Source organism: Periplaneta americana, chromosome 9 (genome assembly GCF_040183065.1).
Source record: "Periplaneta americana isolate PAMFEO1 chromosome 9, P.americana_PAMFEO1_priV1, whole genome shotgun sequence".
Taxonomy (NCBI): Eukaryota; Metazoa; Arthropoda; class Insecta; order Blattodea; family Blattidae; genus Periplaneta; species Periplaneta americana.
In genome coordinates this window covers 74779820-74794180 of record NC_091125.1, presented here as the reverse complement: position 1 = coordinate 74794180, position 14361 = coordinate 74779820, and the positions used below count along the sequence as shown (strand labels likewise).

The window sequence follows — 14361 nt, the reverse complement described above, 5'->3', positions numbered from 1 at the left end:
AGTAAAAAAATAATGTTATTATAGTTGTTATTATGAGGTGAAAAATTTATTACAAGAAAAATTAGTCGAAAAATTTATCAAACTCCCGAATTTTATAGACAGGGGCCGGGGATCAGAACTCATCCCTATTTAAAAAGAATACATTGGCCTCACGCTCATTAGTTCAATTTACATTATTAGCTTATGGTAATATCTTAGTTATTTTAGCACGTACTTGTAATTTAGGACGCCCATGAAAATATTTTGTGTTTTGCAAACCCTCTAGCTAGAAGACGCAGGTTGTACTTCCTACTATATCGAGAAAATTCCAACAACTATACAAGTTTAAAAGGAGTCTCATTAAACAAGAGGTCGTTGTTTTATTACGTACTAGTGTGGTGAGAAGACTTGTTTGTTTGCCTTCAAAATCGCTGGTGTCAGCTCGGAATTTTCCTGCAATGTAGCTGCATGTGCGATTTCTAATCACTCCATCACTGCGACTCAACAGCTGTTGTAAATGAACTCGCACTCGTTATCACTACAAAATGGGTACTACTAAATCAGGGATGTCAAGATCAGAAGCACGTACTCGATTCTCTGTGCTATAGAGCACTAAGTGGTTGCAGTGAATCAATTCTGCAGGCAGTAGCGGTGATCAAGAAGAGGTGAGCAAAATGAACTCTATTGGCCCAACACTGTGTGATGAATTAAACTGCTTTTAAGCGATAGATAATGCGTTACATTCATACAAGACATCAAGTAATGAAAGCATGTTTTGCAGCATGTACCTCTAATAAATGCAATTAATTATAAAATAATAGAATTTAATAATAAACATAGACTCTTCTTAAGTTATATAGTTTCATATAATAACTAGGATCCAATTAATTATTATATAGTTGTCGAATAATGCAATTAGTACATGAACACTGCTTTTATGTTTTAAACTAATACAAAAGGAAAAGAAATCACAGGACATTCTGCATATGGTAAAATGAAATAATAGGCCTACAACAAATAATAAACATACGGGCATTCTCTTTAACTTGAGCAGTTTTAGATAATGAGATCTAATTAATTGCTATGTAACTATTACATAATCATGTACTTATATGAAAATCTCACTTCTAGAAACAAATTTAAATTTCTGAATCCTCGCCTAATTCAGAAGTGCATTTTTTGCTTTCTTAGGTCGGACGCATATTATCATCTGATAAACCTGATCTTAGTCATGCTTTTTAAGTTTACAACTGAGAAAAATTGCTCACATATGTACGTACTGCCAATTATAGAAATAAATTGCGCCGCAAATCTTCGTAGGCCTACCCCCGAATATAGTATATCAGGTTATAAAGCTTTGTAAAATGTGAGAAGAACTTCACGATCATAGTGTCTTTGCCGATGCATCATTGATGAAGTAAATACTTTCTAACGGAAGATCTGAATTGGCAAGCATCCCAAGTCCATTGAAGTAATTTTTTTTAGCACAGCAAAGAAACTATATAGGCTTGAAATATAAGAATACCCATTGAAACAAAATACTTGTAGTTAAAATGCACAGGCTTAGACACGGACTTGGGATATTATTTTTTACAGGATGGTAGTCCATGCAAAACACAACATGTCAGGTAAAAAGTCGAATTCGATCAATTTTGGACTTGCTATTCGTAACTGACATGTAACGAGTCTACACTATTAGCAACATACCCTTTTGTTTGTACTACATTATGTAAACTAAATGCAATGCATTGAGAAAATGTGAACAAATCATTCTGTAGATCGACTAATAATTTCAGGCGTTTGACACTGCTTCTCTTTGCAACTAAATTATTTCCACATACCAAACAAAGAGCATCACCTCATCTTTCACTCACGTAAGTCAAGAGTCCAGTCAGCCTGAAACTTACTGAACGACTTCTTCCTCAATGTGTAATGTACAACCCTTGACTTCATCAGTGACTTGTACCTGCGTGCCGTACGTGCTCTGAACAGCGCATACGGGCGGTGAGGCACGTTTGCGCTCTCGTTGACATCACTGTATTAAATGATACGTACTTTCTTACATTAAAACCATTTTAAATAACTATACTAAGCTGAAGTTTGACAAACTAAGTATTATCACATTCTTACAGCCGTGTCTGTGGCTCAAGTGCTAGTTGACAGGGCACCTATCCAGGCGGCTCGGGTTCGATCCCCAGCCAGGTTCTCTTATAGGCTTACGCCACGCAGTTACTAAAAAATTGACCGCCGTTTCTACGGCAGTAATTTAGTTTCTAAACATGTTTAGCCGAGAAAATGTTCATAAATGGCTTAAAAATGAGTAGGCCTACAAGTGCATTATACCTGTGTCATAAAAGATGTTCAAAGTGTCCCCCTTCTGTTTCTGTAACTTACATTTCTGACATTTCCGGGACCGTGTGGCTTATCAAGTTACTCGTGTGCGAATGGGACCTGGTTCTATTCTATCAGGGTCTGAGGTAGGATGGCCCGCCTGTCAGCGTCGGATTCAAGAATGTCACTCAGACCACCTGTCGGATTTAGACAATTATCGCATATATAATGTGAAGAATGGACCAAAACATGTCTAAGTGTAAGGACCGTCCCTGATCCAACCCTCGAAACGCCAAGCCAAGACACACTGATGTACTACTGACATACAGCAACTTTCGCTGCCAATAACTCAATCATATTTGTGCATCACAATCACAAAAGATTACATTCTCCTTTTACACTTTCCTATTCTTGCCTTCGTTTTGTTCCATTCTTCCAATCTAAATTAATACAAGAGGTACCTATGTAACGAAGTAAAAATATAAACTGCATTTCAAATAAGACTTTTATAAGTTCCGTAGTCTTAAGCGAGAAAAACAATTTTGAGCTGACTTCTTAGGACATAGACTTTTACGGAATTCTGGACGATTCAATAATTCATTCCCCTTTGAATTAGTCATAAACTCATAAATCTCTGACATTAAACAACACGATAAACATTTGATAAGAATAATTAGTTTTTTTTTATAAATTGTGTGTTGCAAAACATCACAAGGTCAAGAAGGAAGAGATAAAATGTGTAAAATTATCGATATGAAACAGAACTACTGCAGCAGACAAGGAAGAAGGAAGACAGTGACAACTTGCAACAATCAGGTAGTGCGTTTGAAACTAATTTGAAACCAGAGATATACAAAGAAAATTTAAAATCAGCAAACCCATGATTTCAATAATGATTTATACAAAAGCTATGCTGTATAATAATATATTTTTTATAAAAGTTAGAGCAATGGGTTCCATACTCTGTTACGTGAATCCTGCAGGAACTGCGAGAAATTCTCAATGAATTAAAGAAAAACGGAACTTACTGTCCCTGGTTCGACTTCCGAAGACTGTAAGAAATGGTGCTGCTAATCGACGATTGTGGTGCGATATGAAAATGAGACGGAAGAAACTTATCTTACCTGCTTTTTCTCTTGAGTGTTTTAATACATCATAAATTATTTTATGGAATCCTCTCATTAGAAACAGTCGTTATCAGCATTGATTTAATAATGAATACTTATTCATCGTCATATCGCCATGGTAATGGTATTCATTACCGTACTGAATGTGATATGTAAATAATTACCGCACTCAGTGCCGTAATGAATTAATATACTCACATGTCATGCTTAACGTTCAAAATTACTCCGGAAAAAAATTATATTGATTATTACATACATTTATAACACACTCCTGAATGTTTATTCCACATAACAATTCTGAATTATTACATTATCTTTCCGACCAACAATATTCTTTTTGTTTCCTGCAGATCCCTTTATACAATCATTAAAACATTCACTTAAAAACACAGAAGAACATTACATTATTTATTGTATACATTTATAACACATTCTGTGCAATTAAATAACCGAATACCAGATGACAATTGTTGTGTAGAATTTCCACTGACAATTCTAAAGTATTTTTGTATTCATCTGCACAGTCTCTTTCTGATCTAGGATATTCGAAGCAATTGTCTTCTCGTTCTCGTCAGATCTCTCTATATACAGTATTCGATGTCCAACCTCCTTTTCGCTTGATGGTTTGTAGATTTTCTCCTGATTTCGCCAACAATGATGCAGAGGACCTCCGGAAACAGAGTCTAGTGTATTGGTAAGGATTCTCCAGTTTTAGCAATACAGCAACATCCTTGGGAATTTTTCCAATTGTGCTGATACCAACAGTCTGTCTTGTACATTTCCCATTTCGTACCCCACAAAAAAATCTCCGACGATTAGTCCCTTCAGGGCGAAGCTGAATATATTTTCTAACAATCTCTAACATATCAACACCATCAACATCGCCGCTTGTGACAGAAACTCTCTTTCAATCTTGGTTTTAGTAGTTGGTAAAAAAAATCGCACACATTGCCCTTCGTCTTTGACATTCTTCACCATCAGATTTGTCAGTTTCTCTCTCCTAAAAGCCCCAGCTAATCAAATAATAAATACCACTTTCTGCAATAGAAATCCATAATCCGCTTGTCTTAGAAATTTAAGAATTTCCTCTTCACTAAAAACTTTAGGGGTGCTATTCATAGACATTTCGCTAGCCCGCGCTGATTTCTAACCTCTATACCCTTCGCATTTTCTTTTCAGAAATTCAATTAAATTTGTGCACGAGATAATACTGAAGTTTTTTCACGGAGATAACATTTCGCAACATAGAATAATATGCCCACAGAAACGAAGGTTTGTAAGATTGTGATAAATGCTCAAAATATGCAAGCAAAGCTTTCTCATGTACGATATTACTCACTCTCTTAACTTCGCACCATTTCACATAGCGCTCATATGCCACTTCATACTTTACGCTCGAGTTATTAGTCAAAAGTGATGCAACAACTGTCGAAGCTCCTACTTCAATATCTGAAGGGATACTTTCTTCAGAATCACTCATTATTCAGAACAAATCAGTCGATTTTTCTTGATTCCAGATAATCTATACCATTGTATTGTTATCGTTAACAAATTAATATCGTTCCATTAGTTTTGTTTCTAGACCAACTTTATTATGATCAACGGAATAATATCAATTAGGCTTTGGTTATCACAATGATTATTGAATGATGATGCTGTTATTTATAAATAAACGATCGTATCATGAACGCAGATAAGGTAAGTATTGTATCCATTATTAAATAAACGCGGATAAAATATTGTATGCAACTAGAGGGATGAGCGTAAGTACGGTACCGCTCTCATAGGATTACAGAACTCGGCTTACGCCTCGTTCTTGCAAAACACATTCGAGCGATAATGATGCTCATTTCCTACTAGTTGCATAAATAATTATTACCGTTAGTGAAAATTGTGCATAATATGCCACAATTTTGTACCAGAACGTAAAATATTATCATGCCAACTAAAACGTCATGACTTCTATTACGACGGCATAACTTATGAAGATAATAAAGGGTGAGTCAAAACATCCTCCCTGATTTAAAGTTTAAATAAAGAACAGATGGATCAAAATAAGGAAAATGTATTAATATGAATGGTATCTAAACAGTGGGAAATTTAGGTTTACATGCGTGAATCATCAAAATTTCCGACCCTCGTGGACAGAACCCTCGTGAACTTCACGAAAAACCTCTACATAACGATCGTGTTACTGCATGGTGCGCAGTTGCAAGAGTCGGGATACTTGGTCCTTACTTTTTTGAAGAGGATGGTGCTACTGTGACAGTAAACTCTCAGTGGTATACTTTTATGATCAAAAAGTTTTTGTCACCAAGACTCAATGCACTGCAGATTGACCAGGTATGGTTTCAGCAGGACTGAGCCACTTCTCATACAGCTCAGAGACAGATGTTTCCCGGACGCTTAATTTCTTCACGTGGCGACGTCCCCTGGCCAGCACGATCACCAGACCTTGCACCCTGCTATTTTTTCTATGGGGTATCTTAAGGCTGAGGTGTTCAAACATCGGCCCAGGACTTTGCCAGACTTAAGAAATGCAATACAGGAAGAAATTGGTCTTATTCCTCAATAAATGCTAGTTAGAGTGATGCAGAATTTCCGAAGTCGGATTCAACAATGCATTGATAGTGAATGACACCACTTGAGAGACACGTTATTCAAATAATGAAAAATTCCCACTGTTAAGGTAGGGCCTACCATTCATATTAATGAAGTTTCCTATTCAATTTTTGTTGTTTTGCGCATGTCATTTGATATCGCTATGGCAACGCATGTAAACCTAAATTTCCCATTGTTTAGATACTATTCATATTAATATAGTTTCCTTATTTTGATCCATCTGTTTTTTATTTAAACTTTAAATAAGGGAGGATGTTTTGCCGCACCCTTTATTATGAAACGATTTGCCATGCTATAATATTTAATACCTCATTGTTGTCATAGAAACTTTTTTCTTCATTGACCATGACATAAAACTACCCATGATTATAAATCTGATGTTATTTCTTTATTAATTGTTTTATAATAGTTTTTTTTAGATATTTTAATGCTAAAACGTTGTAAGTAACACGTCTATAATCTTCATTACAAACACTCGCGAAAATTAGCGCTCTTGCTTACGCTCACGTGCTAACAACATTCACTCGTGCCATAATTACTAGAGACCGGCAAATCAGACAAGACTCACGCCCGTACCTGCTTGGCGTCAGGTTTGGGTTCCGGTGACGCTGCAAACCAAGTTAACTTTTAACCTGAACCCATTAAGCCCGGGTTTTATAGGTTCAGTCCAGGCGGGACCCACGAAAGCCTGCCTGTTTGCTCCTATTATAAGGTAGAGTGACTTGCATTCACGGAAGCCAGTCTGCGCTGGTTAAGATGGAACAGTACTAGTTTGAAACCTAAGTTCGTTGGCTATTTAGTCACTTCAAAAAATCTTTATTTTATGGTCCAACATGGCAGATATTTCTTGATTACAGAAACACAGTTTTAGGATTTATTGCGCTACAGAATTCATAAAGTAATAAGACAATATTACATTTCATATTCCTGCAAAGTGTATCTGACTCAACAAAATAGTAACATTTCGTAACTTGTAACTAGTTGAGAAGAGAAGAGAAGAGAAGAGAAGAGAAGAGAAGAGAAGAGAAGAGAAGAGAAGAGAAGAGAAGAGAAGAGAAGAGAAGAGAAGAGAAGAGAAGAGAAGAGGTGGAGGGGAGGGGAGGGCGGAGAGGAGAGGAGAGGAGAGGAGAGGAGAGGAGAGGAGAGGAGAGGAGAGGAGAGGAGAGGAGAGGAGAGGAGAGGAGAGGAGAGGAGAGGAGAGGAGAGGAGAGAAGGAAATATATTGAAAAGATATTGGTAACAATTATTATGAATATAAACAACTATTATAGAAAAATATTTCATTGTAACTTTTTCCTTATCAACAATTAAAAAAATCCTCATCAATACTGTAAAATGTATAAAAGTTTTTCGTTCTTCAGAATATTGATTTGCTATTTAACTTCTGAGGGACAGATTTCTTTTTATTTATGAAGCTGAAAGTTTGAATGGTTTGTATTAAAGTTATATTACTACGATGAAAAGGAAAGTGGCAGTAATTTATAATAACTGTTGGTATTTAATGGATATTATGTTGACGAGAAATAGTTTTCTTTGTCTTTATTAATGGTACGTTTCAGAAGATAACAAATTAAGTTTTCAGTAGTTTGTCTATAACTATAGGCTTCTTGTTAGGTTTGAATGTCTTTGTTCATATTTAACATGCATCTGTAAGCAGCAGTCTGGCGCAGGTCGGCGGAACCCAACACTCCTTTCGGGTCACTAGTAGGACTGTTTGGGAGTCACGTGCAACCATACTGCCTGCCTGCTTGAGAGGGAAGGTAGCAGTGGGCGAACGATACGAAGCGTAAGCCCGCTCACGGACGTAAACAGTCATGGGCAAACCTGATCGACAGTTTGCCTGTCTCTGATAATTACCAAGATTATACACTAGTTACATAAATTACCATTCCCGGCTTTTTTCCATTATAATTTCTTTTAACTTTCGTGTGTCATTTCACATCGTACTGTATAATGAGGTAACATGAAGTGAAGCATCAATTACCGATTTCACGATGCAGAAGTGAAGATACGCATGATTTTCATATACAGGTGCTCAACTTATTATTCGGTCAGGCTTTAAATTGAATACCATTTCTGAACTTTAATAAACAATTTGAAGCGAAATAAATACATTATTGCGTATAAAACAAAAATATTTGTACAACATACAAAGTAAACAATATAATCCATTTTTCCAAATTTAATCTATCATTACAAAAATCAAATTATTTGTTCTTTTATCAACATAAACAAAAATATCACAGTCAACTTAATATTCGGTCAAAAGTTAGAAAATCAAAAATATACTTCTTCATAACAACTGCAACAGGAAATTAATACCTTGTTGGGTACCCGTTCTGCTGGATAACATGCTGCAACCATCTGGGCATACTGGCTACGATCCTGCTTGTATATGTTCCATCAATACGGCTCCATTCCTCTTTCAGTCGTCTCTTTAATTCTTCTTTTGAAGAAACTGGCACTTTTCTCAGTCTTCTGTTTAGCTCATTCCATAGATTTTCTATAGGGTTGCAGTCGGGAGATTGGGGAGGCGTATCGATAACTTTTGGACAGTTATACAGTAACCAATTGCGCACAATATACGACTTATGTTTGGGGTCGTTGTCTTGGTAAAATTTAAAAGTATTACGTATTCTCAACTTTTCAGCACTCTTGTGTAAATTTTGTTTCAGGATTTGAAGGTACTGTTCCTTGTTCATGTTACCGTCAATGAAGACGAGCTCCCCTACTCCAGCAGCTGACATGCAGCCCCAAACCATAACCTTTCCACCACCATGCTTCACAGTTGGTTGCAAGTTATCAATTTTCATGTCTTCTTTCACCTTACGCCACACCATCTCCCGACCAGCCTAACCAAAAATGGTAAATGGACTTTCGTCCACGAAAATGACGTCATTCCACCATGCTTCATCCTTGTCAATATTGTTGTTTGCAAACTCAAGTCTTTTCTTTCTGCTAACTTCAGATACCAGAGATTTTTTCCTAGCCACTCTTCCATGGTAACCACTCTTCCTTAAAATGTTTCTAATTGTTTCATGGTGCACAGTCTTTGAAGATTCTTTTGCTAGGTCTTTTGCTAGTTAGGGAACTCTTATTCGGGGGTTCTTACTAACTCTCCTGATGATCGAACGTACATCTCCGTCTGTTAACTTCCTTGGTTGCCCTCTCTGAGGCACATATTCAATCCTGTCTTCATTCTCATATCTTCTGATTATGTTCCCGACTGTACTCCTCATATTCAACATTTCGGCGATCTCTCTATGTGTACGTCCCTTCGCATGGTGAAAAATAATAAGCTGTCGTTTTTCAGAAGTAGTATTCTTATCTTTGCGCCCCAGTATTACAATAATCTTGCAAAACCGAATACAGATCTGCCAGTGTTAGCAGCAAGAAGACAACTGAAGCATACCACTCCCACCCTTCACTGTGCAGTGCTTGCAGACGACATAGTAAACACAGTGAAAAGGGGACCGTATCACACTGACCGAATATTAAAGTGTACACAAGTTTTTGCTTCTCATATTCAAAAGGACAAATTAGCCTATATGGTATATATTAATTCTTAATCAATAAATGTTTGCTCAATATTCTTCTGTCGTGTGCTTCAATTAATTAGTAATACTTTTTTATGTTTTTTGCACTTACTGATTCAAGTTCGAAAATAATGAAATTTAAAGCCTGCCGAATATTAAGGTGAGTACCTGTATAGCAATAACAGTAGCAGTGGTAGTACGGAGTCCTTCGCCACAGGACATACATAAACGTTGTCTCTCACAGTTCGCCTATGGTACGTGCCAAAGTTCAAGGGCATTTGTCGGGCTTTGCATGCATGCAGTTTACCTCAATCTGTTGTGAGCTACTGAAGGTATTACTCATTCGTGTGTAATATAGTGTCAGTCGTTGTGTTTTATTTTTTTTAGAACAATGAAAGGATTATTCATTTGTGCGCAGGGTAGTGTAAGCTATTGTGCTTTGTTCTAATTGTTTGATAACAACAAAAGAATTATTCATTCGTTCCTAGTGTAGTGCAAGCAACTGAGTGTTTTTCTAATTGTTTGAGAATAGTGTATAACATATTGAAGCGGGGTTTTGTAGTTCTAAGTCACGCAAAAAGTTGAAGAATGGAAGAAAATGTCCAACAATTCATATCAAACATTTCTCAAGAAGATACTAGTAGAGTATTTCAGAACAATTTTTGGAAAAGTCAGAAAGGTATAGAAACAGAAGGGGGACACTTTGGACATCTTTTATGACACAGATATGATGCATTTGTACTCATTTTTAAGTTATTTGTGAACATTTTCTCAGCTAAATATGTTTTAGAAACTAAAATTACTACCGTAGAAACGGCGGTCGATTTTCTAGTAGCTGTGCGAGGTGTAAGCTTATAACAGAAAATGTCACTGAGCTTGCAGTATGAAGAAAGCATCATGTATGGAAAAAAAGCCATGTAGAAAATAGGTAATACTCATTAGAAAATAAATTAACTATCAGTTACAATTAAACTGTAGCTACAAGTATTACCATTTGTGCCAAAGTGGTTCCTTATTTCATATATTTGCGAAATTCATTATCTCAACTTAGTTATGTTTGCAGAGCAGTAGTGACAAACCCGCGGCCCGCCACTATGTTTGCTGCGGCCCGACAGTAAGTTTCAAATTTAAAAATTAAAAACATATATTTGAACAGACTTTTCAAACTTAACCGCCAGTGGTGCTAGTCAGCAGGACGCTCTGAGACAATGTACAATAGCCAAGCGTTGCATTTGTAATGCCGTAGCGTGAGTTTACGGAATGTTGGTTTAGTTTGCTGTTTGTATTCGAATTGTAAGAAGTCTTTGAAGTGAAAGTGGCAGTTTGGTAGTCATGGCTTCGACCAAAAAACGCAAGATTACAGAGGAACACAGGTGCTTTCAGGAGAAGTGGACAGAACTATATTTTCTTGTGAATTTCGAAGTAAAGCAACATGCTTAATTTGTAAGAAAACAATGTTTTGAAAGAGTATAACATTAAAAGACATTACGACACAAAACATGCAAACAAATATGATGAATTGAGTGGACAAATGGGAAAAAACAAAGTGCGCGATCCTATCATATCAACAAAACCATTTACGAAAGTAAATAATGATTCAGAAATAGTTGTGACAGCAAGTTATGTTGTATCGAAGATATTAACTAGGAAACTGAAGCCATTCAAAGACAGTGGACAGTGTTGCAGACATATTACTTCTCGACAAGAAATTCTTGGTTTCTAAAGTGAATGTGAAAGTGGGGATGTTTCAGACGCGGCCTAGCTCTGCATATTTGTGCATGGTGTTGACAACAATTTCAATGTAACTGAAGAAATGTTGTCTCTAGCACCAATGAAGGACACAACTAAAGGAGTGGATATTTATCATAAGGTCATGGAAGTATTAAACAAATTTCAATTGAGCTTAGAGAAGTTGTGTGGCATGTCAACTGAATGGCACGCAATGAACTCTATGATCGGAAAAAAAAGTAACGGATTTATTTCCTTTGTAAACAAAGAATTTGCTGGTTTCGATCACGAGTTCATTGCGTGCCACTGTATACTACACCAAAAACTGTGCCTGTAATTTTGCAGATGCAATTAATTGGTCTGCAAAGTAACACAGAGTTGAAAGCGAAATTTGGCGATGTGACACTCCTTGATTTCTGCAGGCTCTATTTACCTAAAGAAATGGACCATCTCAGTGAACATGCAATGAAAATGACAACTTTATTTGGCAGCACCTACGTGTATGAACAAACTTTTTCAGTGATGAAACTACTGAAATCCGAAGGACGATCCCGGCTTTCTGACAGCAAGTATGCGCATTGCAACATCGGACAATGAACCCGACATTGATAAGTTAACAAAACTTAAACAATGCGAAGTTTCTCATTAATGTGTGTCATTGTTATCATTCAATAGTAGGTTATTAGGTTCCTGTAAGTAAATAATATATATTATTAATTACTATAAATTACAGTAATCACTAATTAATAGAACATTTTTATAAATTGCATTTATTATTGGAGGATGTCTGCGGCCCACCAAAAGAATATTTTTTAAAATATTACCCGCAGTAGCCTATCCTTAAGGTTGAGCATCCCTGCTGTAGAGCAATCAACCATCACAATTTAATGCGCGAACATACAATAAATAGTAAATACATTAAAAACTAGCATACCGCTTGGTAAATTAGAGTTCTCTTGAATGAAATAATAATAATAATAATAATAATAATAATAATAATAATAATAATAATAATAATAATAATAATAATAATTACAGATATTATTATGATTTAAAATTTAAAAGGTGAATATTAATTACTTTTTAATTCGTTTATTTTACGACGCTTCATCAACTGCGATGGTTATCTACCGTCTGAGTGAAAATATGATAATGCCAGCGAAATGAGTATAGGGTTCAGCGTCGAAAGTTATCCAGCATTTGCTGTTAATGGGTTGATGGAAAACCCCGAAGAAACTTCAATCACGTAACTCGTCCCAACCAGGATTTAAACCCGGGCCCGCTCATTTCGCGGTTCGACATGCTAATCGTTAGTCCATAGCGATGGGCTAATTACTTGTATGTCCTTCTAAGTTCTATTAATTAATTATACATGCATAATTAATCTTTACAGATCACTGGAAAAACTCTCTAACATGACCACCTCCATCTGTTCACTAAGTTTGACCGGGACGAAAGGTGGTCAACTTACAAAGGTTTTACTGTAATTCCAAATTTGTTTCCCTTTCGTAGAAACTCGTTTCAACGAAGGTTAAAAACTGAAATCCATAGTACTTTGTTGAGAATGAACCGGCAACTAAGCTCTCTTGGCAAGCATGGCAATCAATCAATCAATCAATCAATCAATCAATCAATCAATCAATGAACCATTTTTTTGTACTACGCATAAATTTTATTTGTGTATATTGTCTTAATTTAAACCCATATTATTCCGCTTGTGTTTAAGGAAATGGAGCGGTGGTCAGGTAAAGTGGCCATCGTGACAGGGGCGAGTTCTGGTATAGGCGCCGCAGTCACGAGGGCGCTTGTGGAGCGCGGGCTGAAGGTGGTCGGTCTGGCAAGACGAGTTCACAGACTTCAAGTGAGTATTGATACTGTATATGTGCCCGCCCAGATCCCCTGCAGTTCAAGTGGAATTTTATGGGAACAACACTCTGATTAAGAACACTGCTCAGTGTCTATAACAGCGGCTCTCAAACTTTCGTACTTCGCGATCCCCCCCCCCTTTTTTTTTGCTTTGGATAATTCTACGCCCCCTTCCCCTTAATATAAGATAGAAAGATAGGTGAGAATAACACGGGAATTTAAACTCGATTGACAACACTGGTTATCGCTGCCGATGTGGTGCAATCACGCAATATTATGACATTTCCTGTTACCCGAATATTCGCAGCAGATACTGACGAATCTCGAACTTTTGGGATTGAAAATATACGAATATAAAAGCAGCGCGTCTGAGGGTGGCTTGTTAATTATTTCATTGAGACGCGATGTGAGTTTGTCACTTGAAGTTCCAACGCTAGTGCACGTCACGAAATTTCTGGATTGAAAATATGCGACTATAAAAGCAGCACGTCCGCGGGTGGCTTGTTAGTTGTTCCATTGTGACTGTATTGTGAGTTTGTCACTTGGAGTTCCAACGCTAGTGTACGTGTGTAATAAATATGGATAGATTTTTAATTGGAGGCAAACGTAAGCGTGAGGACGAAGAGGCTTCTACTTCATCAAAAACACTCAGTATCAATGCTAATCCTATTATAAAGTGAAAAAACACGAAAGTATGACAAGTGTACTTAAACTTCGGTTTTACAAGCACTGTAATAGGCTAAGTGGTAAAGAAAAACCTCAATGTGTTATTTGTTTCAAGATTTTGGCTGCAGATAGCATGAAACCGAATCAATTAAAGAGGAGTTTAGAAATCTTGTACAAAGAATATATCGATAAGCCCTGTGAATTTTTTTGCAGAGAAACTCAGATCTTTAGAGAAACAGAAATCAAATATAGACAAAGTTCTCACAATAAATGAGAGAGCTTTATTAGCATCGTACAAAGTGGCTTATAAAATAGTCAAATGTAAAAAGTCACATACTATTGCAGAGCAACACATTCTACCATCTGCCATAGACATAAAACAAAGAATGTTCGGTGAAAGCTATGCTAAATATCTTAAGAATATTTCTCTGTCAAACGATACAATTTGCCAACGAAGTAACTATATATCTGTGGATATTCAGCAACAGCTTGAATCTGAGTTAGTT

At 36.5% G+C, this 14361-nt stretch overlaps 1 protein-coding gene across 3 annotated transcripts in view; it reads left to right on the top strand.

The window, feature by feature from the left end:
- The window catches only part of LOC138706114 (farnesol dehydrogenase-like), a 31553-nt gene that overhangs the window by 2837 nt on the left and 14355 nt on the right, over nt 1–14361 (top strand). Inside the window, exons 1-2 of one of the 3 annotated variants that reach the window (XM_069835092.1) lie at nt 393–644; nt 13050–13184. In XM_069835092.1, the coding sequence (XP_069691193.1) occupies nt 13053–13184 (132 nt within the window). In that variant the 5' untranslated portion in view covers nt 393–644; nt 13050–13052. Of the gene's footprint in view, nt 1–392; nt 645–3048; nt 3127–13049; nt 13185–14361 lie in introns of those variants that run through there. The other 2 variants (XM_069835090.1, XM_069835093.1) reach the window with 2 other exon arrangements.